Here is a 26,566-nt window from a genome sequence, read left to right as displayed (position 1 = left end):
AGGAGTGCTAGGGGGGTGACAGGAGGTGATTGATGGGTGTCTCAGGGGGTGGTTAGAGGGGAAAATAGATGCAATCAATGCACTGGGGAGGTGATCGGAAGGGGGTCTGAGGGGGATCTGAGGGTTTGGCCGAGTGATCAGGAGCCCACACGGGGCAAATTAGGGCCTGATCTGATGGGTAGGTGTGCTAGGGGGTGACAGGAGGTGATTGATGGGTGTCTCAAGGTGTGATTAGAGGGGGGAATAGATGCAAGCAATGCACTGGCGAGGTGATCAGGGCTGGGGTCTGAGGGCATTCTGAGGGCGTGGGCCGGTGATTGAGTGCCCTAGGGGCAGATAGGGTTCTAATCTGATAGGTAGCAGTGACAGGGGGTGATTGATGGGTAATTAGTGGGTGTTTAGGGTAGAGAACAGATGTAAACACTGCACTTGGGAGGTGATCGGACGTCGGATCTGCGGGCGATCTATTGGTGTGGGTGGGTGATCAGATTACCCGCAAGGGGCAGGTTAGGGGCTGATTGATGGGTGGCAGTGACAGCGGGTGATTGATGGGTGGCAGTGACATGGGGGGATTGATGGTTGGCAGTGACAGGGGGTGATTGATGGGTGATTGATAGGTGATTGACAGGTGATTGACAGGTAATCAGTGGGTTATTACAGGGGAGAACAGATGTAAATATTGCACTGGCGAATTGATAAGGGGGGGTCTGAGGGCAATCTGAGCGTGTAGGCGGGTGATTGGGTGCCCGCAAGGGGCAGATTAGGGTCTGATCTGATGGGTAACAGTGACAGGTGGTGATAGGGGGTGATTGATGGGTAATTAGTGGGTGTTTAGAGGAGAGAATAGATGTAAACACTGCGCTTGGGTGGTGATCTGATGTCGGATTTGCGGGCGATCTATTGGTGTGGGTGGGTGCTCAGTTTGCCCGCAAGGGGCAGGTTAGGGGCTGATTGTTGGGTGGCAGTGACAGGGGGTGACAGGGGGTGATTGATGGGTGATAGGTGATTGGCAGGTGATTGACAGGTGATCAGTGGGTTATTACAGGGAAGAACAGATGTAATTAATGCACTGGTGAATTGATAAGGGGGGGTCAGAGGGTAATCTGAGCGTGTGGGCGGGTGATTGGGTGCCCGCAAGAGGCAGATTAGGGTCTGATCTGATAGGTAAAAGTGACAGGTGGTGATAGGGGGTGATTGATGGGTGATTGATGGGTAATTAGTGGGTGTTTAGAGGAGAGAATCTGATGTCGGATCTGCGGGCGATCTATTGGTGTGGGGGGGGGGGTGATCAGATTGCCCGCAAGGGGCAGGTTAGGGTCTGATTGATGGGTGGCAGTGACAGGGGGTGATTGACAGGTGATTGACAGGTGATCAGGGGGGATAGATGCATACAGTACATGGGGGGGGGGGGGGTCTGGGGAGAATCTGAGGGGTGGGGGGGTGATCAGGAGGGAGCAGGGGGCAGGGGGGGGAATAAAAAAAAATAGCGTTGACAGATAGTGACAGGGAGTGATTGATGGGTGATTAGGGGGGTGATTGGGTGCAAACAGGGGTCTGGGGGGTGGGCAGGGGGGGTCTGATGGGTGCTGTGGGCGATCTGGGGCAGGGGGGGGGAAATCAGTGTGCTTGGTGCAGACTAGGGTGGCTGCAGCCTGCCCTGGTGGTCCCTCGGACACTGGGACCACCAGGGCAGGAGGCAGCCTGTATAATACACTTTGTAAACATTACAAAGTGTATTATACACTTTGTATGCGGCGATCGTCGGGTTAACATCCCGCCGGCGCTTCCGTATGGCCGGCGGGATGTTGCGGCGGGTGAGCGGCGCCAGGCGGAGGCGGAGGATCGCGTCACGGATGACGCGATCGCTCCGCCCATGCCCCTACAAGGACCGCCGCCATTTGTCTATACGGCGGTCCTTGCGGGGTGCACTTCCCGGCCGCCAATTGTATATACGGCGGTCGGGAAGTGGTTAAAGACTAGTTCATCTTTATAATGAACAGAAGTATGCAACAGGAGCGCCCTCTAGTGGGCTTTCATGCAGCCAACTTTTAGTTGGCTGCATGCGTTAGTTTTTTTTTATTAAAAAAAAAATGTCCAGTCGCCAGCCTGGCGATCTTAATAGAACGCCAGGCTGGTTAAGAAAAGTTAAAAAACCCACCTCTCTTCCGACCTTTGAGACTAGAGAATGCAGGGTCACATGCTTTGGAAGGGAGGGAGAAAGGGGAGAAAAGTGCTATAAAAATATTATTATTATTACTGAAGACCTTGGAAAGGAGGGAAGAAAGTGCTATAAAAATATTATTATTATTATTACTGAAGGCCTGGAAATTGTACCTATCCAGGTTTTAGTATATCTGTTTAAAGAAGTCCATAAGACCCTTAGGGCTTGATTCACAAAGCAGTGCTAACCTACTTAGCACGTCTAAAGTCTTTAGATGTGCTAACCCGGGTGCTAAGTAGGTTAGCACTGGATTTCTCAATCAGATCGCGCGCTAACTTTACGCGCGCAAAGTTTTACGCGCGCAAAGCCCTATGCGCTCGCTAAGTCCCATAGGCTCTAATGGGCACTTCGCGCGGAACATAAAGTTTTGCGCGCGTAAAGTTTTTCACGCGAAAAGCTCGTTTAAAAGTGCTAAGGGGTTTTTCACAGGCGTGCTAACAGTTTGCACCGCTTTGTGAATCAAGCCCTTAGTGAGTTTCATGCAGGAGCTGCTGCATACCTCTCTGAAGTATGTTTTTCTTCTTGTTTTTAGGGTCTAAAAGCTTGTGAAAAAATTGTAAGGCTTTTAGACCTTCAATCTGGAAATAATCATAACGCCAGGGAGGTTAAGGATGAATTAAGTTGCTTGCCAACAGTTCAGGCCTTGCCTCCATGGGTTTAGGGTGATTTGCGTATCTCTGCGCACATACCTCTGCTTCAGGGATGTCTGGATGTACATGGACATGGCTTTTGTGGTGCTCAACTCGTCAATCATTTCAAAGTGTCTCTTGCTCACAACTGTCCCAGAACAGGCATCCAGCACCAGAAAGAATAGACCTCTTCTCTTAAATGGGAAAATTTCCTCATCCACCTAAATTCAAGAAGCACAATAAGCAATATTTTCTCCACGAGACATTTATTATGATGACATAAAATCCTGTGGCCAGCAGCTGAGTGCAGGAGGGAGAGAAAGCAAGCTGTCCTGCAATGGTAAGCACATTTGGCCCATGACTACCCTGACCAAATGTCCCACGTTACCTGGGACACGTCCCGTCCACTGTCCTGGGCTACAGTGTATCCTGGGAACTGTCCCGCCTACGACCGTCGGATGTCCAGCGGGCGCATATATACATATATATATATACATACATATACATATATATATATATATATATACATATCTATCTATACCAGTAGCCTCCTGTGTTCTTTAGGCAGCGTCACGCTCTGCAGGTGAAAGCATTTTTGGCAGAGAAGATTGTCACATGTTAAGTGATTGTCACATTGTCACATTGTCACATCCAAGGCTATTAACAGGAGAGCTGCCAACTGCAAGAGGCCTACATCAGAATGCAAGAGGACAGGGGGCGGAACGTCTACACTGTGTGACGTCACTGTACAACCTTATATCTGTAGATCTGTATCACGTGACGTCACCGTGCTCCATACCTCTACATAAAATACCTTTCCCCAATATCTGTGTATAGTGTGACCTCAGTGCATCCATGTATCTGTATATAACACCACACCCAAATCTGTATATAACGCCACACACCCATATCTGTGTACTGTATAATGTCCCTGCACCCCTATAGCACCACTTATACTCCTGTACCTGTATATAACAGCACTCCCCAATATCTGTGTACTGTATTTTCCCCACCTAGTGTCACCCTCCCCACCCAGTGTCACCTTTTAAACAGCACAGAGTGTCACCCTCGCATTCCACTCAGCAGCTCCATCCCAACCATTCACCAACCCCATCAGTTCCCAGTAGGGGGAACATTTAACACGTTTATAGTATGTCTGAGGTAACATTTGCTGCATTATATATATGTGGGTTAATGTAATTTCACATGTGTGCTGCATTTCATGTGATGGCCACACTGACGTAACCGACCCCCCCCAAGGTTGGACACAGAAAAATCTAGTCACTGTACTCATGACTTAATCTATTCTGTTCAGTACTTTGCTCCTACAGACTGCTGACATTAACATATCATCCTGATTACTATTAGAATTTGCCTAGTTTAATTTTGGGTTTATTTAGGTAGTAACAATTCACAAAGTGAGAGGGTTCTTTCATCCTGTGGCTTGGTGATCTGTGACAGCTAGTCTCCACAGATTCTGGTGAATTCATGAGTTCAACTCTTCTATGTCACACAGTAACACGCACGTTTTAGTTAGTATTACCTTGATGTAGGAAGACTTTGTCCTAGTAAGCACATCTTCTCTGCGTGCAGACTGAACATGTATCTTGGTGTATTTAATTGATGGAGTACTGGTTATAGCAACCTGCAGGATATTAAGAACAGGAGTGTTAAGGTAATATCAAACTTGCTATCTAATTCAAAATGAACAATGGTCCGGACATACTAACTGTCAGTAAATTTGCTGTGAGCAGGTAGCGCACAGCAAATTAACTGCAGTGTTCTCCCCAGGTTCTTTTAGCCGGGTGCTCCACCTGGCTGGTTTTGATGAGCACTCGGCTGTAATCAGATCACCTCCTATTCTGTAAGCACACAGAAGCACCGGCCCTGCATTCTCTCATCTCGCCCCACCCGGCTATTTTTTCATACCACCTGGCTACTAATTCATGCCACCCAGCTGGAAGACATTTCTGGGGAGAACACTGTAACTGGTACTAACATGCTGTACACAAATTAGTGCAACTCCCATTACCTGGGTAAAGCCCTAGTTGCTATGGTACTTCTGACACCCAAGTTGTTCGAGTGCATAGAGTGTATACAGTGTAGAAGTTTTTTGTGTAGGATTAGTGTCCAGATGTGGTTCTTTTTTAAAAAAAAGCATTGAAAGATTAATGGGTAGCATTCATGTCATCCAGTTAATGTTGCAAACTAGCAATGTCGTCTACCTTCCTACCAATTCCTGGAGCACAGACTACAGCGCAGTGTTGGTACACACCATCTTGGTCTGGCCATCCTATTTTTACTCTAATATTTTTGATATTTGTCTGTACACTTCTGGGTGGCATTGCTGATACAGTCCACCCAGCTCACGCTGCCACTTAGCAATGCGGTCCACGCTCCGTCTTAGGACCCACGACCTCCTCCTGCTGCAGCCCCCTTTCAGTTTCAGTACTCCACTGATGTTACTTGTATGTACACTTCTGGGTGGCATTTTTGATGCAGTCCACCCAACTCACGCTGCCAGCTATCAATGTAGACCAGGCGCCACACACAGCTACAGCTCTCGCTGACCCACACTCCATCTCAGGTCCTTCGTCCTTGGAACTAATGTCATTGCGCTACTTCTAGACACCTTTATAGACAACATTCATTCCAGATGTCATCCAGTTCATGATGCCAACTAGCAATGCGATTGTTTGCTGTTTTCACAGCAGAAACTGCTGGGCTAGTATGCTAAGCTGACACACAGCACCACCCTTTCTAAATCTCGGATCCCACCTCCATGGCCTAATGTTTACGCTGCCTTCTGTATGCTGTTCATCATGAAAAATTCCTATTTGCCTGCTGTCACTTTAACTGCTATTTTCTAGAAAACCTCAAGGTCTCCTGGAACTTTTTTCCCCTTGTTGCCACTGTTCTCCTACACATACCTAGCAAGCCAATTTTACTAGTTCTAACATGTAAAGGGGCTTTGATATTAATGGTTAAAGTTGGCCCATAAAACTGTAATGAAATTTGCAAAATAAGTTTGCAGAAACTTTGCGGTACCACCCAAAGTTCCAAAAAAAATTTTGCCAGACTATCAAGAGGCATTCTTGCTCATACCTATTGTCTAATAACCTCTACTTATCCTACAAATGGTGGCATTGCTTTATCTGTAAATATTTGGCAACATTTCCTTATACATTCCTGCAGTATGGTGAAAGATGTGAGAATTAAACTATTCTTCAGACTATATTTACAAAATAGTGACATTTTAAAATATAAGACTACCGTAACCCTTTTGCATGCTGAACTGAATCTTCTACTTGACTTTGATTTGTGCTTTCAAGCACATTTCACAAAACCGATAAAATAGCATATTTGTAAGTACATTTTACCAATACTCTGACCACAAGATTCCCCTGTGCTAAAGCTAACATACTAAATATAAAATATGTACCTCCTTATCTAATGTTTCCCCGAGGAAGCCTTCAGAGACTGGCGAAACATGTTGTATTACAGTCTGTTATCGCTTCTGCCATATTGGTTTCACAGACACTTGTATTTTTAGACAAGTTTCCCTGCTTTTTCTTTATAATTGTGATTGTTTGATTCCATTGGGTGCGTCTAGTACACTGTGTCTAGTATCTCCTATGACATGACCTTATGCACAAGCAACTAACTGATATCTTCTTACCTGTGGGGCACCACACTGGCTACAAGGCAAGGGAAGCCTCTGTGATACAGACAGCTTGACATGCTGGACATCTCCAGCTCCATCGGGAAATGGCTTCACAATGCAATCATTAGAATCATCCGCATGGAAATTGGCAGTGATCTTAACACGTTCACAGCCATTCTGGGAGCAATAGCTATGGCCATTCCTGGATTCATGAGCTTGTAGGTGTAGGAAGAGGTAACTAGTGAAAGAGAGGGGAGCCTAAATTACTAGAGATAACCTACAAGCAAAAACTGAAAGTTAATCGTTAAAATCAATGGGTTGCAAACAGGGATTGCAATAATCTAAATCATTATTCTAACCAGTATTATTACAAGAGGGAAAGACAATTGGTGTGGAAGTAATACCTGCAATCAACTAATTAAATATACCGGTACTTTGGAATACGATTAGAATAGTCAGTTCTCTTCCTCTGGTATCATCAGATGAACGTTTCTTGAAAGCTTATATACATTTGTTTAGCCAGTTAAAAAATATTGTCTACGCACAACTCCAGTTTTCTTTCCCTCTTCTGTTGTCTATAGCTAACAAAGGACTACATTATTCATCCAGTATCAGTGCCTGTTCACACAAAAGGCAATAAAGCAAATGGTAGGCATTAAAAAAAAATATGATGCATGCTAATGCATTTTAGAGCAGTGGAGATATCCATAGAAGTACAAGTAAGAATTAAGAAAATGCTTAAAAATACATCAAACTGTTAAGTATGTTCGAGGCATTCTGAGGATTTGTAAAATGCCTTCGTATGTGCAAGTCCTTAGGCTTGGGACCCACTGGTGGTGATTTTGCAGCACTTACTGTTTGCTGGTGATCTGCAAAGAGGAGCAGTTGAAAAAGTCGCTGACAAAAATGGGCGCAATAGTTATTTATTGATATATGTGGGCGCAATTGTTATTTACCGTAATATAGAAAGTCGTTATGCTATTTAGCGGGGGGCTGCAATTAAATTGAATTGTATCATATTATTGTTAGTGGGGATCCACTAGGGGGGGTCTTAGGGTTAGGCACCACCAGGGGGGTCTCAGGGTAAGCCACCACTTAGGGTTAGGCACCACCAGGGTGGTTTTAGGGTTAGGCACGACCAAGGGGGTCTTAGGGTTAGGCACCACGAGGGGAGGGTTCTGTGTGAGAGTAGGGAGAGATTAGGCTATAGTTTGGTTGAACATTATTGGTAAATTTACGATAATGTAATACCACAATTAAATTGTTATTTATTGTTTTTGTTATTTGAAGTTGTGCTTAAATTGTTATTTACTGATGTTGCTAGAAATGTTGTTATTTTACGCTGTGCCTAAATTAGCTCATGACTTTTGCAAATGTATGCTCTGCAAAACAATACACCAGTGGAACCCTATGGGGTGGTCCCACTTGCATTGATCACATATTGCAGCATGTTAGGAGCCATCTTGGAGCGACTGCATCAGTCTCTGCAGCCAAATTGTGATTGCTCTGGAAATTATGGAGAAATCGCAGTACTTCCACAAATTGGGATATCACGGGTGCTTTGTGACTTCCTACACAGCGTTCATAGTGGGTGCCTAGCCTTGGGTGTAAATCTCTTGTGCTATCTAAACCTAAACTCAGGAAGAACTCTATGTAGCCTTCCAAATTACAAGCTATGATTGTGCTTTCGTCAAATGGAAAAAAGGATTTCAGCGCTCACAATAATATCAGTAAACCTAGATGGTATAAACCACCTTTCTTAATGTTAGCTGTCCGAATGACAATTAAACACAAAGTCCCAGATAAATCTTGTAGGGGGTGCTGCAAGATATGCCAGGTTGTTCTGGTGATAGTCTATGCAGGAAATAATCATGCGCTCCCCCTCATCCACAGAAAACACACTTGATCCAGTATGGAAGTGCAGATCCCCTTGCGGGTACAGATTCACCAGATCCTAAGGTCTCAAGTGACCAAATCTCGCTTCCGGGGGTGTTGGCCCCCCCGTCGCCTCTCTGGCTGCTGCTGGCTCTGCTGGACACTGCTGGGCTTTCCTTCCCACTCGTATAAGATGTGGAGATAAAAACAAACAAGAGGACCCGCCTCTAATCGTGCATTATCCTCTTTTATTGTAATAAAAAAATTAAAAACAGCTTTTAAGCAAAAAACGTTCATGAGGCAGGCGGATGGGTTTACAAAAGTGCAGGTTAGGAGGACTTAGCTCCCGGGTGGCCGCCTCCCGCCGTCCAATACAACCCTCCACGCCGCTGCTGGTAAGTTGAAAACACCAAGCCGAGGATCACAACAGTGACGCCACTCGGCTGCACTTGCGGGCGTACGCGTCACACGTGGCGTAAGTGACGTCAACGCATACACGCGTAACGTGTGACGCGTACGCCAGCAAGTGCAGCCGAGTGGCGTCACTGTTGTGATCCCCGGCTTGGCGTTTTCAACTTACCAGCAGCGGCGTGGAGGGTTGTATTGGACGGCGGGAGGCGGCCACCCGGGAGCTAAGTCCTCCTAACCTGCACTTTTGTAAACCCATCCGCCTGATTAATGAACGTTTTTTGCCTAAAAGCTGTTTTTAATTTTTTTATTACGATAAAAGAGGATAATGCACGATTAGAGGCGGGTCCTCTTGTTTGTTTTTATCTCCACATCTTATACGAGTGGGAAGGAGAGCCCAGCAGTGTCCAGCAGAGCCAGCAGCAGCCAGAGAGGCGACGGGGGGCCAACACCCCAGGAAGCGAGATTTGGTCACTTGAGACCTTAGGATCTGTACCCGCAAGGGGATCTGCACTTCCATACTGGATCAAGTGTGTTTTCTGTGGATGAGGGGGAGCGCATGATTATTTCCTGTATGATTGTGCTTTCAATAAAAGAAGTTCAAATATGTTCAATGTGCTGTCATGTGACCACTGCCAGTCTCCCATTACAACTTTCTTAATGATATGGGGAGAGGAGTGTTGTGTCATATAACATGCATGTAAGGAGGCATGTTCCCGCATACCATCGTGCTCCCCAAATGTTATCTTCATTATTTGAGATGGAAGTTCTGTTATTGTAACTTGACTCTGTCCTGATATCTGCCCTGCAGTAAATTGAGTTGTCAGAAATACTAAAGCTGAGTAGTAGGTACTAAACAGTTGCTAGGCACGCACCTCTCCCTAGTCCTGAAACATGAGTATTGTCATTCAGGCACACGCACATAATGCTGCCCACTGTACTGATGGAGCGGTGCAGGTGCAACACTCTAGCTGCATTGTGACCTTCATGTCTGGGAGTGTCTGGGGATTCACGATAACATCTGCCTTGCAGGGAGCTAATTCTGTGGATGACATGTTCCAGCAAAGTATAGCGTGCAGATGGAGAGCTAGAAGCATTGAATAAAGGTTTACACACTTCTGTTTCAGCTTAACCTCCACTTACAATAGGTAAACAGGAGAACTGATGAATATGTGCATAAGAGCCGAAACAGTCATTAAAACTCATAATTATAAAGAATGTCTGTGGAAAACACATGTGAGATTTGGAAAAAAAAATAAAAGCATAGATGGCGTGACTATAAACAGCAGGATGAGACACAGAGCAGCACTTACCCAGAATCCTTGCTGAAGTGATACAGCCTGGCAGCAGACTTATTCAGGGCCTGATGGAGAGTAGACGTCAAGGTGTAATGGCGGACGCTGTGCACCCTCCCTGAATGGCGCTCATAAATGTCTGCTGTCACCTGGAATACGGAGCTTTTAGGATAACACAGAGCAATCTGCAGCCAGTCTCCCCTGTTACAAGCAAAGGTTGACATTTCATTAACTAGTGCTCCTGTATGTAGTCTAGTGGCAAAAAGAAATCCATATAAAATTTAAAATTGGCAAAAAATAATGACTTGTTTTACTATCTTTCATTTTAGGCTGTCACTGACACATTGTAAGTTATCTGTTCTATAATTATGGTCATGTCTAAAGGTGCGTACACACCTCTTGATTTTATGTCACCTGACCCGATCCCTTTGGGAGATATTGCTGGCCAGCCAGTATAGACGCACGTCAACTATGTAGCTGACGACACGTTCTGATGCTATGCGGAGGACAACGGAGTGGCGGTCAGATAAGCGGCGCAGACAATGCGATCGGCTGTCATGGGGGTTGACCAGGCAGATAGTTCGCAGGTTGGGGGTCGGCGGCCATTGTACACATGCCTGACTATAGGCTCAGACGGTCATTATTGGCCTGATTTGCTGTGACCAAATCCTGCTTTAGCATGATTATGACTAGCAAATCAGAGACTTACATATCTATCACCTGGCCAAACTGATCACATGATTCTCCATGAGTTCTCCTAGACATGACCATCACTACTGCCCTATTTTGAGTCCATTTTAACCTGAAAAACTTGTTCATGGCATTACCTGTGTATTTTACATCACTGGTACTGCAGAAAATGATGCTATTTTAAAACTGTTACTACTACATATCAATCACCTATTGTACTCGCCCTTTAGACATTGTTATGTTATGTATCCCAGTTGTTTATAGTTCTTTAATAAATTAATTATTTTACACAATGTTTCATTTGTCTCTTAAAAACTCCTGGGGCTCGATTCAGTAAAGGCTTTGGGCGTGCTAACTAGGGTGCTAAGTAGTTAGCACATACAAAATACTTAGCACCGTAGTTAGCACATGCAAACTTAGCACCGTAGTTAGCACATGCAAACTACTTAGCACCGTAGTTAGGACATGCAAACTACTACTTAGCACCGTGCTAACTAGGGTGGTAAGCTCCATGGTTAGATACCCCTGGTCTTGCTAATTATGATCTTGTAAAAAAAAGAATATTTGGAAATTTAAATTCAATCTGAGCTCTATATATTATGTGACGATCATTATATTATTGTTAACAATACCTCTCATCTTCCACAGTGATAATAGATGCTGAAGCTACTGTTGGAAAAGTTAGGAGGCACACTGCTACACTGCATATTCTGTCATATGTTCCTTTTCTTTGTTGAATAAACACTGATTTAAAAAAAAAACAACTAGGGTGCTAAGTAGTTTACATGTGCTAACTACGGTGCTAAGTAGTTTACATGTGCTAACTACGGTGCTAAGTAGTTTGCATGTGCTAACTACTTAGCATGTGCAAAGCATGTTAGCACATGCAAAGTGGCTTTTCACTGGCGTGCTAACACTTAGCACCCTTTTCTGAATCAAGCCCCTTGTCTTTCAATCCATATGGCCATTTTTTCTTTATATACTACATATGAAGACAGAAGCTAATGATAAACTTAAATATACATAGGGATATTTAGTAAACTCTGGTAAAATTTCCATGCGCATGGCAATTTTACCGTTACTTATGCCGACAAGACAAGGTAGCACACGTTGCGCCACACAAGCAGCATTACACGGGTTACCTTATAAACACTTGCGTTACCTAGGTAACACAAAGACAAAAGAGACAAACACTTATATAGCGCTTTTCTCCTGGCGGACTCAAAGCGCACTAATAGCACAATGCATGATACCTTGTCAGGATAAGTAACAGTAAAATTGCTGTGTATTCTATGCACACAGCAACTTTACCGGAGTTTACTAAATATGCCCCACAGTCACTTCCAGAAACAGAATAAGATACGTGTACCAGTAAGTTAAATGACGGCTATTTTGTGTGCTATGAAAGAACAGGTGGAAAGAGGGTAGAAGATAAAATAATAATGATGAAAAAAAAAAAAAAGAATGTCTGCAGCAAATGTACTTTAAACAACATATTTTCAAAATAATGGATTATAATCAGTGTTTGGGCGGAGGCAGAAATTGCAGCAACAAGTCAGGGCAATGTCAGGTGAAAGAGAGGTAACTGGGACTGGCACGTGTGCCCACGATCAGCAGGGAAGAATATTGTGCCCCTCGTCACCCCTCGTCATCCTCAGATCAATGTGGAGACATCCGTCACTGCAGAATCTCAGGGCTGGAATGTGATCTTCTAAATAGGCCAGCAGATATTCTCAGCTTTTTATGCCTTTCAGATTTACATATATCACCATCTGACAGCTAAGGCCTTGTTTCCATCTGTCCGCTTCTTTCCGCTTTTTATCAGCACGTCAATGTTACAGATTGATACATGCTGCTGAAAAGCGGACAAAAGCGGACAGAAGCGCACAGATGGAAACAAGGCCTTAGTAAGCAGAGTGTTCCAATGTACTTTCGTTTTACTGAAGTTAGGGGGTTTAAGGGGAAGATCTCTGTTGGGGAAAGGACCAGGAAGACTCGCATACAAGCTTACATAAGAAGAAGGCTGCTCCATAGTTTGTTTTTCATTGTTACAGCAGTATTGGGGAACAAGTAGGAGGAAAGCAGTGACATTATTGGCATATTGGCCGAGGCATCTGCAGCATCATCTGAAATGGAAGGAGATATCTGCTAAGCCCTGCAGAGACAAGTGAGTGGTAAGCTGTACTTGTCTTGCCTATAATGGAACACGTGCACCAGTTTCCATGTGTCAGCAGCTAGGGAGTACTGAACAGGACACATGCAAATTACAGCTAACCAGCTGCAAGTTTGGACTTGGAAAAGTCGGTGGCTGAAGACAACTGTAATAAATAATAAACACTTGCCAGTTCAAAGTGGTATCAACCAGTAATTGTAACATTGGCCACTTTATGAATAACAAATGTTGCTAACACGTGACCTAAACATAGCAACAAGTGAATACAGTGAACCCTGTCCATGACTCTGAATCTGACACGTTCCATCACAAAGGACAATATCATCACATTCACACGCAACACAATGATATTTCTATGCTATGTTTACATAGGGTGCAGTGTGGCAGGTCCCGTTGTTTATAGAGCCAGTGCAAAATACGTTCATTGTACTGTATGCTTCACTGTATGGTCGCAATGCAACTTTTTGCCTGTGTCGCAATAATATGGCAATACAACATAGAAGGTCCCTTAAGTTTGGGGGAAAACTTCATTTTGACCCTCTGGCCAATATGCATTTAATTAATATATTAATTGTACTAATCTAATTAATTGTATATTCATACAGGTGCATGGTTGGGACCTGGGAACTGAGTTTACTATAGCCAGAGGTTTATTATATAAAAAGTTTACTATAAAGAGATTGTACTGTATTAGGCCTATACCGGTTGACTGGCAGTCCTGCTCATTTTTCTTGTCAGTAGTATTTGACTCACACACCTGAAACAAACATGTGGCTAATCTAGTCAGATTTCATGCTTGTTCATGGTCTATGGCTAAAAGTATTAGAGGCAAACGATCAACAGGACTGCCAGGCAATCTGCATAGTTTAAAAGGAAATAAATACATCAGCCTCCATAGGTCTCTCACCTCAGGTTCCCTTTAGGCAAGGGGAACCCGTTTGTACGTTCATAAACATACCGGTAACAGCAAATCCTCCTTCTAGTCAATGCTGTATAGAATGTCTATGTCTGTACAACACAAAGCATACATGATATTAAATAAAAGTAGTAGTGAACCGTTAATACAGCGGGCTAGAAACTGCCTGCACAGATTAGCTGCAGGAGTTTCGTCTGTAGTATCCAGGGAATATACAGTGTAGAAATGTGTTATCTGCAATGCATCAAAGTGATGATAAACATATATCCAGGTGACAGCTAAGTGGACATAAGCAGGCTGTATTCAGGACATTTCCCATTGCGAGCTGCCTGGGGCTACTATACTGCAGTAGTGAGACCTCGGGAGCAATCCAGGATAACAATCAGCTTCATACACCGCCAAGAAAACTCCGAAATCTGGAAGACATTCCATTGCTGAAAAGTAGCCAGAACTTAAACGTTATCCACTCTCTAGCCGACTTTTAATTATTAATATGAATTTCTGTTAAGTAGAGATTTATTGTAGTAAAAGTAAAAAGGTTGATGTGTTTAACATGGTCACAGAGGGGTTCCATTAACATAAGCTCCTCAGCCGGCAGCTCCTTAATACCACATGAATGAGATGCGTTTCCCTCCTGAGCTCTGTAGACTCACGAGTACCTCCTGAATTGGCCACACCCCAGAGATGCTGAGAGAGGTCATGTACCAAAACCTGTATTATAGAGTCATGTCTCTGCCTAAGCCAGTCTTTAGGTTTTAAAGGAAACAAATTATTTAATCCCACGCTGGGAATCAAACTTACACTATGTATACACTACATATAAATAATTAGAAACAGCACTTCCGGATCAACTCAACTAACCTTTTTCTCAAGAATAGATGGTTTATGATCTGGGAATAAGAGTTGATTACATTTTGGGGGGTTTCTGGGGGGCTGAAAATCTATAATGGTCTCTCGGTTTCTACTGTGAGAATTATGAATGTAATCAAAAGTGATTGGGATGCTTGTATCTTTTAAAGGCTACCAGGGGGGCTTCTGAGCATCCCACCAGAGAAATCACAACTGGAAAACTCCTATTTTCAACTAATGGCTATTGTGTGCTTAAAGCGGACCCAAACCGAACATTTTTTTAATTCAAAATATTTAGTTGCACCACTCTGACACATACAAATATAAATAAACACTCCTTCAAGCCTATGAGCATTTCAGTGCATGCTTTTCACCCTCCTCTTTGCATAACTAGGGTTATACTGGGGGCAGCCATTAGCAATTCCTCCTTTGCTGGACACCATCTACTCCACCAGTTTGCCGGATTATTTGCCGGCAATATGAAAGGAACGGAGGGGTTTCTGCAATAAATGTAAAATATATTATATTTGTCATCATGCAGCTGAAAAAAGGCTGCTATTTAGTATTATAATTTAGAAAATAGATTTTATTTCTGAAATCTTGTATTTTTAGTTTGGGTCCACTTTAATGCTGGCAGTCACATTCCTATCTCCTCCGCCTGCCAACATTCTGTATTGTGCAAAACGTGGGAACAGTAGAACTGGGAATGACCAATTAGGGAACAGGCTGGAGACTACTGTGTCTGCAACAGCATTATACTGTATCAGGGTTCAGGTAGCTTTAAAAAGGGAGCTTGGTGCTCTTGTAGCCATTGATAAGTTATGGAAATCAAATTTAACTCTAAGAAGGGAATTCAACTGGTTGATAAGTTTTAAAGTGGAATTATACTGAAAATTAAATTTTTGCTTTAAAACATTAAACATAGTAAAACATGAATATGAAACACTATAAGACTGGTCTGAAGTAATTTGAATCCATATTTACAGGTCACTAAAGCCAATTGAAATTATTGCTGGCTGCAGTACAAATTATCAGATAGACTTGTAATTAGGTTATTAGTGAGCAAACAAAGAAGAGAAAGTTCTCTATTTCCCCCTGGATACAGCAGAAATGTTCTACCGTGTTTACACAGCATAGTACACTTCCACCACAATCTGATAATGGTGGGCAACTGAAAAGCTTGAGTGTTAAAGGACACCTGAAGTGAGAGGGATATGGAGGCTGCCATATGTATTTCCTTTTAAAAAATACACACTGCCTGGATGTCCTGCCGATCCTCTGCCTCTAATACTTTAAGCCATAGACCCTGAACAAGCATGCAGCAGATCAGGTGCTCTGCCTGAAGTCGGACTGGATTTGCCTCATGCTTGTATCAGGTGCGTTATTCACACATTAAGGTGCAATTTCAGGGTTAAGAATTAGATAATGACTGGTTCTCTTCCCGTATGTTTGACTATTGGTCAGCAGAGCAGACTGAACAATGACCTGCCCATCAGAGATGAATAGTGCGCTGCTCCAGTCAGTTACCATTGAAATAAATATTCATTTTGAAGTACCTGAAGCATGAAATGGCCACAGATGCTTTCCATCAACCTTATGTGGCTTTAAAACAACTAGCACAACAATGTAACAGTGCTTTATAAAGAAAGCAGAACAAACGCGTTACATCTTGCTTTACATTGCTCTAATAATAAAAATAAGGATCCTATTAGACTTTTCCCCCCAAAGAATGTCACTGTTTTCCTTTACGCCTCTGCACATGGGAAACAAATGAGTCAACACCGGTTCAGCCCACAGACTCTGCTCCGTGATTTGGGTCAGAGACAGAGGTACACTGACACTTCAGATCAGCAGAAAACACAAGCGGTGTTTGAACATGAAAAGGCCGTTGTTATGAAGTAATTATAACTTGCTGACATGCTGATACGGGTTTACGGCAGAAGCATACATTAACATCTTACTGTGAGCCAAAGCTAATAAGCATTTCACTAACGGTACAGTTGTTAACATTGCCACCACACATACTCTTGATGGGTTTAATGCAACAAGAGCCAGATCTGATACCAGGCAACAGTGTGGAGTCGCTACACATCTACAGTACTTCATCCTGTTCACTAGGGCCAGGCCATTCACAAGATATTATGGTGCTTCCAGAGCCATTCTCTAACTGTGGAGAGATGATATGACAGATAGGCAGCTTCATTTTCATATGTAGAAACATGTCACCTGAATCTCCCTAGTTATTGTGATAAGCCAAGCCAGTTACCCTTCATTTACACTGACAACAGGTGTAACTTTATGGTCGACACTCATTTTTCTTTGCTTAATCAAAATCACTTAATGTGATGGTATTCTCCACTTTAATTCACACAGATCTCTCAAATCATGATACTGATCACCAGGCATCACTAGGCGTATGCATAACCGCCACTGGAATCCATTAACCTTTTGTTAGCCTAACACAATGTATTTATGCTCCCTTTCGGTCTCTTCTGCCATGTAAAATTCTGAACTTCTCCACCTTGGGCTTAGTTAGGAAGTTCCACTTATACCCCCGATAGAGGCCCTGGATGTATGGGCTGGATTCACAAATAAGGTGCACAGGGGCAATCATCTGTGAGGTATTTACAGCTAAAACTGTTTAGATCCATACCTACAGCAAGATTTTATCGGCCAAAATGACAGATGAACGATTGTTCAAACTGACATCTTGTAACCATCTTTACAAGACAAAGCGGTAAAGATGGGTACAGACGGCCGATGTATGATGATGCTTGCGCATTTTGAAAGACCGTCAGGATGGATCAGTCTATGGAACGCCCCACTGCATCTACTTGCGGTCTGTTGCTGTTGTAGTCATCCCATCTTTTGTGGAAACCCCGTTCAATCTGAGATTTCCAGCGATTCAGTCTTGCAATGGATACTTAGCTTTTCTCTCCCCAGAATTTCTTTAGGGTAAATGTATATTGCTATTTGAATTTCATTTGCATGTGAAACATATTTGGTCTCGGTTAGCCAGCCCCTCACTTACAGCCAATGTAAACTTTTGACATGTTTTACTCCCCTCCAAACTAACACAAGGGTAAGAGCCCCTTCCTCCAAACAAACCCAATAAAACTGCAAAAGACCATCAAAGTTTTAGCGATGATGGTGTGTTGGTGTTCCATTTGCATCTACAGGCAGACTGACACTCATTACTACAACTTTATCTTCCACTGTGACTTCTGAAAGCAGCTGTGCTGTTAATGCCACCCACTTCCACACTTTGCTACTGTCTGGTGGAGAGGTAAGGCTGTCACAGTCACAGACTCCACCAGCATATTGACTGTGGCGGGTTGGTTTTGGCAATATAACATAGTGGAGTAACAGTGGAGGCAGGAGTAGCATGGGGGTTCTTAAAATGCAGCACAGGGAGAGGAGTCGGGTTAGCTCCAACTGGAGTCTAATGGCGGCCATACACGATACAATAAAAATGTTAGATTTTCCCGTTTATTCGAATCAAAGTGGAAAATAATTTTTTTTTTCGATCAAGAAATTCGAACGATTATCCCGTTTTTTCGTGAAAAATCTTATCGGACATGCTGGAAAAATCTTTATATTCGACCTAACGGAATAATCGAACTAAATTATCTAATCGAAAAAAAATGAAAAATTGTACCATGTCCATACATGGTACAATTTTTCATTTTTTTTCGATTAGATAATTTAGTTCGATTATTCCGTTAGGTCGAATATAAAGATTTTTCCAGCATGTCCGATAAGATTTTTCACGAAAAAACGGGATAATCGTTCGAATTTCTTGATCGAAAAAGCCACCTTTAGTGGCTTTAAGTGCTTAGAGCTCCATAGTTAAATTAAAGCCAACAGGAAAGAAATTCAAAAATAAGAGAACAGGAAAGGCTGCATCTGGAAAATTGGAAGGAAAAGCAAATGCAACCAAATTTAAATGATCCTTAAAGAGAAACTCCGACCAAGAATTGAACTTTATCCCAATCAGTAGCTGATACCCCCTTTTACATGAGAAATCTATTCCTTTTCACAAACAGACCATCAGGAGGCGCTGTATGACTGATATTATGGTGAAACCCCTCCCAAAAGAAACTCTGAGGACTGTGGTGCTCCTGGCAGTTTCCTGTCTGTGAACCTTGTTGCATTGTGGGAAATAGCTGTTTACAGCTGTTTCCAACTGCTAAAAAAGCATGCAGCAGCTACATCACCTGCCAAAAGAAAAAAATCTCACCATGTAATAAATGTCAGAATGTAAATCAGGGATTTAAAAGATTTTACAATGGGCGAACACTGACTAAATCATTCATACATAATTATTGTCAAAATAAAGCACTTTTTTATTACATTATTTTCACTGGAGTTCCTCTTTAAGATCTCAATCTTAAAGGGAACCTGAAGCGAGTACAATTATTTACAATAAGCCCATGACGTAACTGCAAATGAATATTACATACTTATCTTGCCATCGATTCCTCTCAGAAGCTCACCATTTTCTTCTTACAGTGATCTCTTCCAGTTTTGACAAAATTTTGTCAGAACTGAAATATACCAGTTGCTGTCAGTTATATATCAGCAGCTGCCAGTTACAACTGAATTTGCAAGGTAATGTCCATGTTTCCCTATGGCTCAAGTGGGCGATATTACAGTTTAACAGTGTGCTGACCAGGAAGCTGATATGGGGTAATGGCCATTTTTAAAATGGAGGATGGAGAATTCCATTGATCACAGTAGACAAATGGGACGCTGGAGAGGAGAAAGAGTTTGAGGAGTAGACTACACAGGAGGGAAGTATAAACTGTGTATGATTATTTTGATTTTGTATTTTCAGTTCAGGTTCTCTTTAAGAGCCAACCCATTTAACTGGTTCTCATACACTGGAAAAAAACTGTCACATGATAATGTACCCTGCTGGAGTGCTGCTCTATAGGGTGTAGTGTACCCTCTGGGCAGGTCCATCCCATCACCTATTTTATTATATTAGAGTAGCCAAAAGCATAAGGTACTTACTTGAGTGTGTTATAATGCCCATCTGCCTGCAGGCTTTCCCTGCCATTTCTTTTTTTTATCCTAATTAAAAGAAGCATTTACTGAGCAACATAAGAAGACTTCAACTTTACTGTCATGTTAGTTTAATGGCGTCAATATGTTTTGAGAAAGTGAAGTGACTTAGTACAAGTCTGCAAATCAGGTGCTCTGACTTTACAAATGCATTGTTGTGCACTGTAGTGAATAAGAATCTTCTATACTCAGAGTGTCACGTTCTGTGACGATCGGTGGACACAGAGAGTATCTGATTACCGGTGATCTGCAGTATCGCCGGAACACAGATATATACCCGATTATAAGTGAGCTGCAGTCTCACCGATAATCCGATATATTAACTAACCTCTGTCCACCCAAAGAGTATAGTGAGTGGTGCAACAGTAATATGCACTATTCAGTGGCGAGGCTCACTGATAGTAGCAACTTCCGCCCAGCGGCACGGGCCCGCTGGAGGAGAATAGTGGTACAAGCAAAATTCGGCAACAAAATATCAGATATAGCGAGGTACAGAATCAGGAAGCTAGGACGGAGTCTAGGAACGAGCCGGGGTTCGGCAACAGATGATCAGAGATATCGAGGTACAGTATCACAAGGCTCAGAGATGAGACGAGAGAAATAGCAAGGTTGGCAACAGGAGATCAGATAGGCAGAAGTACAAGAGGATTAGGCAAGAGCAAGGTCAAAAACAGGCAAAAGGTCAAAGGCACAGATAAATCACAATGGTATGGTCTTCCAGTACTTATATATTGGCGGAACCAATATATATGTATACTGTGGATCCGAGAGCTAACACAGGTGTGATCGCTACAGCGGACACAGAGCACTGACAGTCTGCTGCTTAAATGCAGTCTGTCCTTTCAGCAATCCCCACCCTCCCCAGATGACGTCAGCAAAGGGGCGGCTAGTGTCCCAGCAAGCTGCTCATGAGAGCCTTCTTCTCAGGGCATAAAGGGCGTGACGCTCCGTGCGTGAGCGCGTCGCCCTGCCCTGCTGGGACAAGCTACTAGTGAGACGCTGAGCGGTGGTTGGAGCCGCCGGGACAGACCGGAAGTTCGGGGCCCCGATGACGTCAGCCGCGAGAGCGGCGTTCGTACTGCTGCTGGCGGTGGGGGTGAGTCTATGCCTGACATTACCCCTCCCCTGAGGCGTGGTCTCCGAACGCGCCAATGAAGGTCTATCAGGATGTGCATCATGAAATTCCCGTATGAGTTCCTGTGCATGAAATTGATGTGCTGGTACCCAGGATCTCTCCTCAGGACCATATCCTCTCCAATGAACCAGATACTGAAGAGAATTCCGAACAAACCGGGAATCTAGAATTCTCTCGACCTCATACTCAGGTTCACCGTCAACAAGCACGGGAGGAGGACCATGGTCCACATGTACTGCGGGTTTCAGCAAAGACACATGAAATGTTCTCACTCCACGCATTGACTGAGGTAATGTCACTTGATAAGATACCCTATTGATCCTTTTGGCTATAGGATATGGACCTATAAATTTAGGTCCAAGTTTCGCTGAAGGCTGTCGTAAGGCGATATGCCGAGTAGAGATCCAGACAAGATCTCCGGGAGAGAACTCCCACTCGAGTGAACGCCTTCGGTCGGCCTGTTGTTTCTGGAACAAAACTGTCTTCTTTAAATTAGTATTTACTTCCCTCCAAAGAGATCTTAGCGTCTCTTGCCAGACTTCCAAGGCAGGGAAAGGTGAGGTCCTGACAGGGAGTGGTGAAAACCTTGGTGACCTTCCATTGACGATCTGAAAGGGTGAGAACCCCGAGGAAGAACTCCGAAGATTATTATGGGCAAATTCGGAATATGGTAAGTACTGAACCCACTCTGTTTGATTGTCTGCCACATAACATCGAAGATACTGTTCTAAGGACTGATTCATTCTCTCAGTTTGCCCATTAGTCTGGGGGTGAAAACCAGATGAAAAAGAAAGGGTGATCCCTAGTGCCTTGCAAAATTCTCTCCAGAATTCTGAAACGAACTGCACCCCCCTGTCAGATACTATGTTCTCAGGAACCCCGTGAAGGCGAAGAACGTGGATCACGAAAAGATCTGCAAGTTCTTTAGCGGAGGGAAATTTCGTCAGAGGTACAAAATGAGCCATTTTAGAGAATCGATCAACAATGACCCAAATTACCGTATTACCGTCCGAGGGAGGCAATTCTCCCACGAAATCCATGGATACATGAGTCCAGGGCTCGGAGGGTATAGGCAGAGGTTGGAGGGTACCCACCGGAGATACACGTGAGGGTTTACTCCGTGAGCATACTGAACAAGAAACAACAAAATCCTCGACATCACTCCTCCACGAAGGCCACCAGACGCTTCTGGACAACAACTCTCTAGTTCGAGCCACTCCAGGGTGACCAGCTAGCTTATGAGCATGAAAGAGTTGAAGTATCTGTAATCTGAACTGTAACGGCACAAACATGAGATCAGACGGTTTCCCTGCCGGACTATCCTGTTGGTAGGGAAGCAGGACAGAAGCAATATCCCCCATAGTCTCTATACTGGCTAACACAACCTTCTCAGATAAAATTGGATCTGGTTCGGAGGGCAGTACTGATTCTATGTCAAAGCATCGGGAAAGAGCGTCTGCCTTGATATTTTTGCTTCCAGGTTTAAACGTGATGATGAAGTCAAACCTAGAAAAGAATAAAGACCACCGTGCCTGCCTGGGATTTAACCTCTTAGCCCCCTTCAGATATTCCAGGTTCTTATGATCCGTATAGACCGTAATAACATGCTCCGCCCCCTCCAGCCAGTGTCGCCACTCCTCAAAAGCCAATTTTATGGCCAATAATTCCCTGTTCCCGATATCGTAATTCCTTTCTGCCTCAGAAAATTTTTTCGAGAAAAATGCGCAAGGATGAAGTCTTCCTTGTGATCCGGAGTACTGTGACAAAACTGCCCCAACACCAATCTCTGATGCGTCTACCTCCACGATAAATGGCCTGGAAGAGTCGACATGGTGCAAAATGGGAGCAGAACAGAAGGCAGTTTTTAGACTCAAAAAAGCAGAAATGGCTTCGGGAGACCAATTGCTAGCATTAGCCCCTTTTTTTGTCATGTCAGTAAGGGGAGCTACCAGCGCGGAATACCCCTTTATAAATTTCCTGTAATAGTTAGAAAAACCCAGAAAACGTTGTAAAGCCTTCAGACCAACTGGTTGGGGCCAGTTCAAAACTGCTGCAACTTTACTGCTATCCATTGATAACCCAGATCTGGAGATTATATAGCCAAGAAATGGAACTTCAGTGATTTCGAACAAACATTTCTCCAACTTGGCATATAATGAATTCTCACGTAACTTTTGTAATACATACTGAACCTGAGACCTATGTTCTCTGATATTGTGAGAAAAGATCAGAATGTCGTCCAAATAGACGACCACAAATTTCCCCACCACCTCCCTAAAAATGTCATTAACTAATTCTTGGAAAACAGCGGGGGCATTACACAGACCAAAGGGCATGACCAGGTATTCGTAATGCCCATCCTGAGTGTTAAATGCCGTCTTCCATTCGTCACCCTGTCTAATTCTGACCAGATTGTAAGCTCCCCTGAGATCTAATTTAGTAAATATCTGGGCACCTGTGATCTGAGAAAAAAGGTCATCAATCAGGGGGAGTGGGTAACGGTTTTTGATCGTTATGGCATTAAGAGCTCGATAGTCGATGCAGGGACGCAGCCCCCCATCTTTTTTCTTCACAAAGAAGAATCCTGCCCCCGCAGGTGATCTAGAGGGTCGAATGAACCCCTTATCTAAGTTCTCCTGGATGTACTCCCTCATAGCCACCTTTTCGGGTCCCGTGAGATTATAAAGATGACCTCTAGGGGGCATGGTTCCTGGTCTGAGCTCGATCGGGCAGTCATAAGGTCTGTGAGGTGGTAGTGAATCAGCAGATCGTGGGCAAAACACATCGGCATATGAGCTATAAGACTGAGGTAAACATTGAGGGGTTAGGTGAGTAGAACGAAGAGGACACTTAGATATACAGTGCTTCTGACAGTAGGATGACCAAGACAGCAACTGTCCAGAAGACCAATCAATCTGTGGAGAATGTAGACGTAGCCAAGGAAGGCCCAATATAATCGAGCAAGATGGCATCCTGATAAGGTAAAATCGTAATTTTTCACAATGTAAAACCCCAACGGTACAGATTAATTCAGGGGTGATAGAGACAGGTTGACTATCCTGTAATGGGGAATCGTCAATAGCAGTGACTATAATACGTTTCTCAAGAGGAACCACTGGTATACCTAATTTAAGTGCCAAGTTAAAATCCATAAAATTGGCTGCAGCGCCCGTATCAACAAAAGCCTGCAGTGCAATGTCTTGTTTGTCCCAAGAAATGGAAATGGGGAATAAGACTTTATCTTTTGGAGGTACAGAATTCTCGCCCAGGGTAGTACCCCCGACTAACCCTAGGCGGAGAAGTTTTCCGCCTTCTTGGTACAAACAGCGGCGATATGACCTTTGTCCCCACAATATAAGCACAAACCCTCCTTTCTCCTTCTTAATTTTTCTGTCTCGGATAACTTAGAGTGACCCAGCTGCATGGGCTCATCAGTAGAAGAGGAAGTAGAGAAACTCGTGGAAGGCTGTGAACGCATGATGGGTCGCTGCCTGGTCGACCTGTGAAAACGTACTCTGCGGTCTATCTTGATAGCAAGACCTATGGCCTCATCTAAGGTTCTAGGTTCAGGATGACTTAACATTAATTCCGACACGGAATCAGACAACCCCGTTAGGAACCTATCCAAAAGAGACTGCGCCTCCCACCTGGTGGAAAATGACCATTTGCGGAATTCCGCAGCATAGGTTTCCACTGAGTTCTGCCCCTGTTTGAGTCTTTTTAGTCTCCTCTCAGCTGTGGCGGAAGTATCTGGATCGTCATACACGACCGCCATGGCTTCGAAAAATTTTTCCACAGAGGTAAGAGCCTCATGACCCAAGGGTAGACTGTAGGCCGAGGTCTGTGAATCTCCTTGTAAAAGGGTCTTTATGAGTGTGACCCTTTGCAACTCAGAACCAGAGGAAGTGGGACGCATTTGAAAATATGATTGACACCGATCCCGGAAATTGCGGAAATCGGAGCGTTCTCCTGAAAACAATTTGGGCAACGGCATTTTGGGTTCAACAGGCAATATGGGAGCGGGATTAACTGGTGCTTGCAGGTTTTGCACAACCTCTGCTAGTCGATTAAGCTGGACCTGCTGATCTTTAACGGTCTGGTTTAATTGAGTGACGACTGTCGTCAGAGTGTTAACCTGCTGGACCAGAGCATCCATCTTGTAGGGTCCGCTGTACTGTTACGTTCTGTGACGATCGGTGGACACAGAGAGTATATGATTACCGGTGATCTGCAGTATCGCCGGAACACAGATATATACCCGATTATAAGTGAGCTGCAGTCTCACCGATAATCCGATATATTAACTAACCTCTGTCCACCCAAAGAGTATAGTGATTGGTGCAACAGTAATATGCACTATTCAGTGGCGAGGCTCACTGATAGTAGCAACTTCCGCCCAGCGGCACGGGCCCGCTGGAGGAGAATAGTGGTACAAGCAAAATTCGGCAACAAAGTATCAGATATAGCGAGGTACAGAATCAGGAAGCTAGGACGGAGTCTAGGAACGAGCCGGGGTTCGGCAACAGATGATCAGAGATATCGAGGTACAGTATCACAAGGCTCAGAGACGAGACGAGAGAAATAGCAAGGTTGGCAACAGGAGATCAGATAGGCAGAAGTACAAGAGGATTAGGCAAGAGCAAGGTCAAAAACAGGCAAAAGGTCAAAGGCACAGATAAATCACAATGGTATGGTCTTCCAGTACTTATATATTGGCGGAACCAATATATATGTATACTGTGGATCCGAGAGCTAACACAGGTGTGATCGCTACAGCGGACACAGAACACTGACAGTCTGCTGCTTAAATGCAGTCTGTCCTTTCAGCAATCCCCACCCTCCCCAGATGACGTCAGCAAAGGGGCGGCTAGTGTCCCAGCAAGCTGCTCATGAGAGCCTTCTTCTCAGGGCATAAAGGGCGTGACGCTCCGTGCGTGAGCGCGTCGCCCTGCCCTGCTGGGACAAGCTACTAGTGAGACGCTGAGCGGTGGTTGGAGCCGCCGGGACAGACCGGAAGTTCGGGGCCCCGATGACGTCAGCCGCGAGAGCGGCGTTCGTACTGCTGCTGGCGGTGGGGGTGAGTCTATGCCTGACACAGAGACAGCTGTTAGTTAGCGATGGTAGTCTACAACAAGGTGAAAGCTATACTGAAGTGTAGCAGCATAGAGGGGAGTGTTTACTAGCTTAGCTTAGCCTCACTGGTTTCCCACTTGTGGCTCAATGCTCTGGCCATTCTCCATACAAGATAGCTTAGGAATTCATTTTATATAATTACATTTTAAGACGTGTGAGCCTAGGAGACTCATATTCTTATCACCAGTTTCCCCAGAACATCATGATTCATCTAAAACCATAAAGATAATTTAGCTGGGAAGGCTATTAACTTTTATAGCAGTAAACTCTAGAAGAAGAAATGACTTGCCAGCTCTTGAGGTTTCTAAACACAAAAACCCAACATTACGCATATTAGCAGCGTTGTAGACATAAAGTAAATCCCTCCAGTGAGCAGTGCCAGCGTGCATGCAGGAGTCCTGTGCCTACAGGCAAGGCTATGTGTCCTGCAAGCTGAAATCCTTCCCCATGTATGGAGGCAACGTGAGCAGACCAGTCTCCACACTGACACTTCTCTCCCTGCATCTGTTGC

General features: G+C 44.1%; 2 protein-coding genes across 2 annotated transcripts in view; both read right to left on the bottom strand.

The window, feature by feature from the left end:
- The window catches only part of LOC137563138 (inactive cell surface hyaluronidase CEMIP2-like), a 167,249-nt gene that overhangs the window by 3,830 nt on the left and 136,853 nt on the right, over positions 1 to 26,566 (bottom strand). Inside the window, exons 20-23 of the mRNA XM_068275232.1 lie at positions 10,111 to 10,293; positions 6,530 to 6,752; positions 4,394 to 4,495; positions 2,911 to 3,071 (exon numbers count right to left, since the gene is read on the bottom strand). Of these exons, the coding sequence (XP_068131333.1) occupies positions 2,911 to 3,071; positions 4,394 to 4,495; positions 6,530 to 6,752; positions 10,111 to 10,293 (669 nt within the window). The remainder of the gene's footprint in view (positions 1 to 2,910; positions 3,072 to 4,393; positions 4,496 to 6,529; positions 6,753 to 10,110; positions 10,294 to 26,566) is intronic.
- The window catches only part of CEMIP (cell migration inducing hyaluronidase 1), a 230,134-nt gene that overhangs the window by 133,227 nt on the left and 70,341 nt on the right, over positions 1 to 26,566 (bottom strand). The window lies entirely within an intron of this gene.

The sequence above is a fragment of the Hyperolius riggenbachi genome, chromosome 3 (genome assembly GCF_040937935.1).
Source record: "Hyperolius riggenbachi isolate aHypRig1 chromosome 3, aHypRig1.pri, whole genome shotgun sequence".
NCBI classification, from domain to species: Eukaryota; Metazoa; Chordata; class Amphibia; order Anura; family Hyperoliidae; genus Hyperolius; species Hyperolius riggenbachi.
The sequence above is the reverse complement of the archived record's forward strand: the minus strand, read 5'-3'. Positions and strand labels throughout refer to the sequence as shown.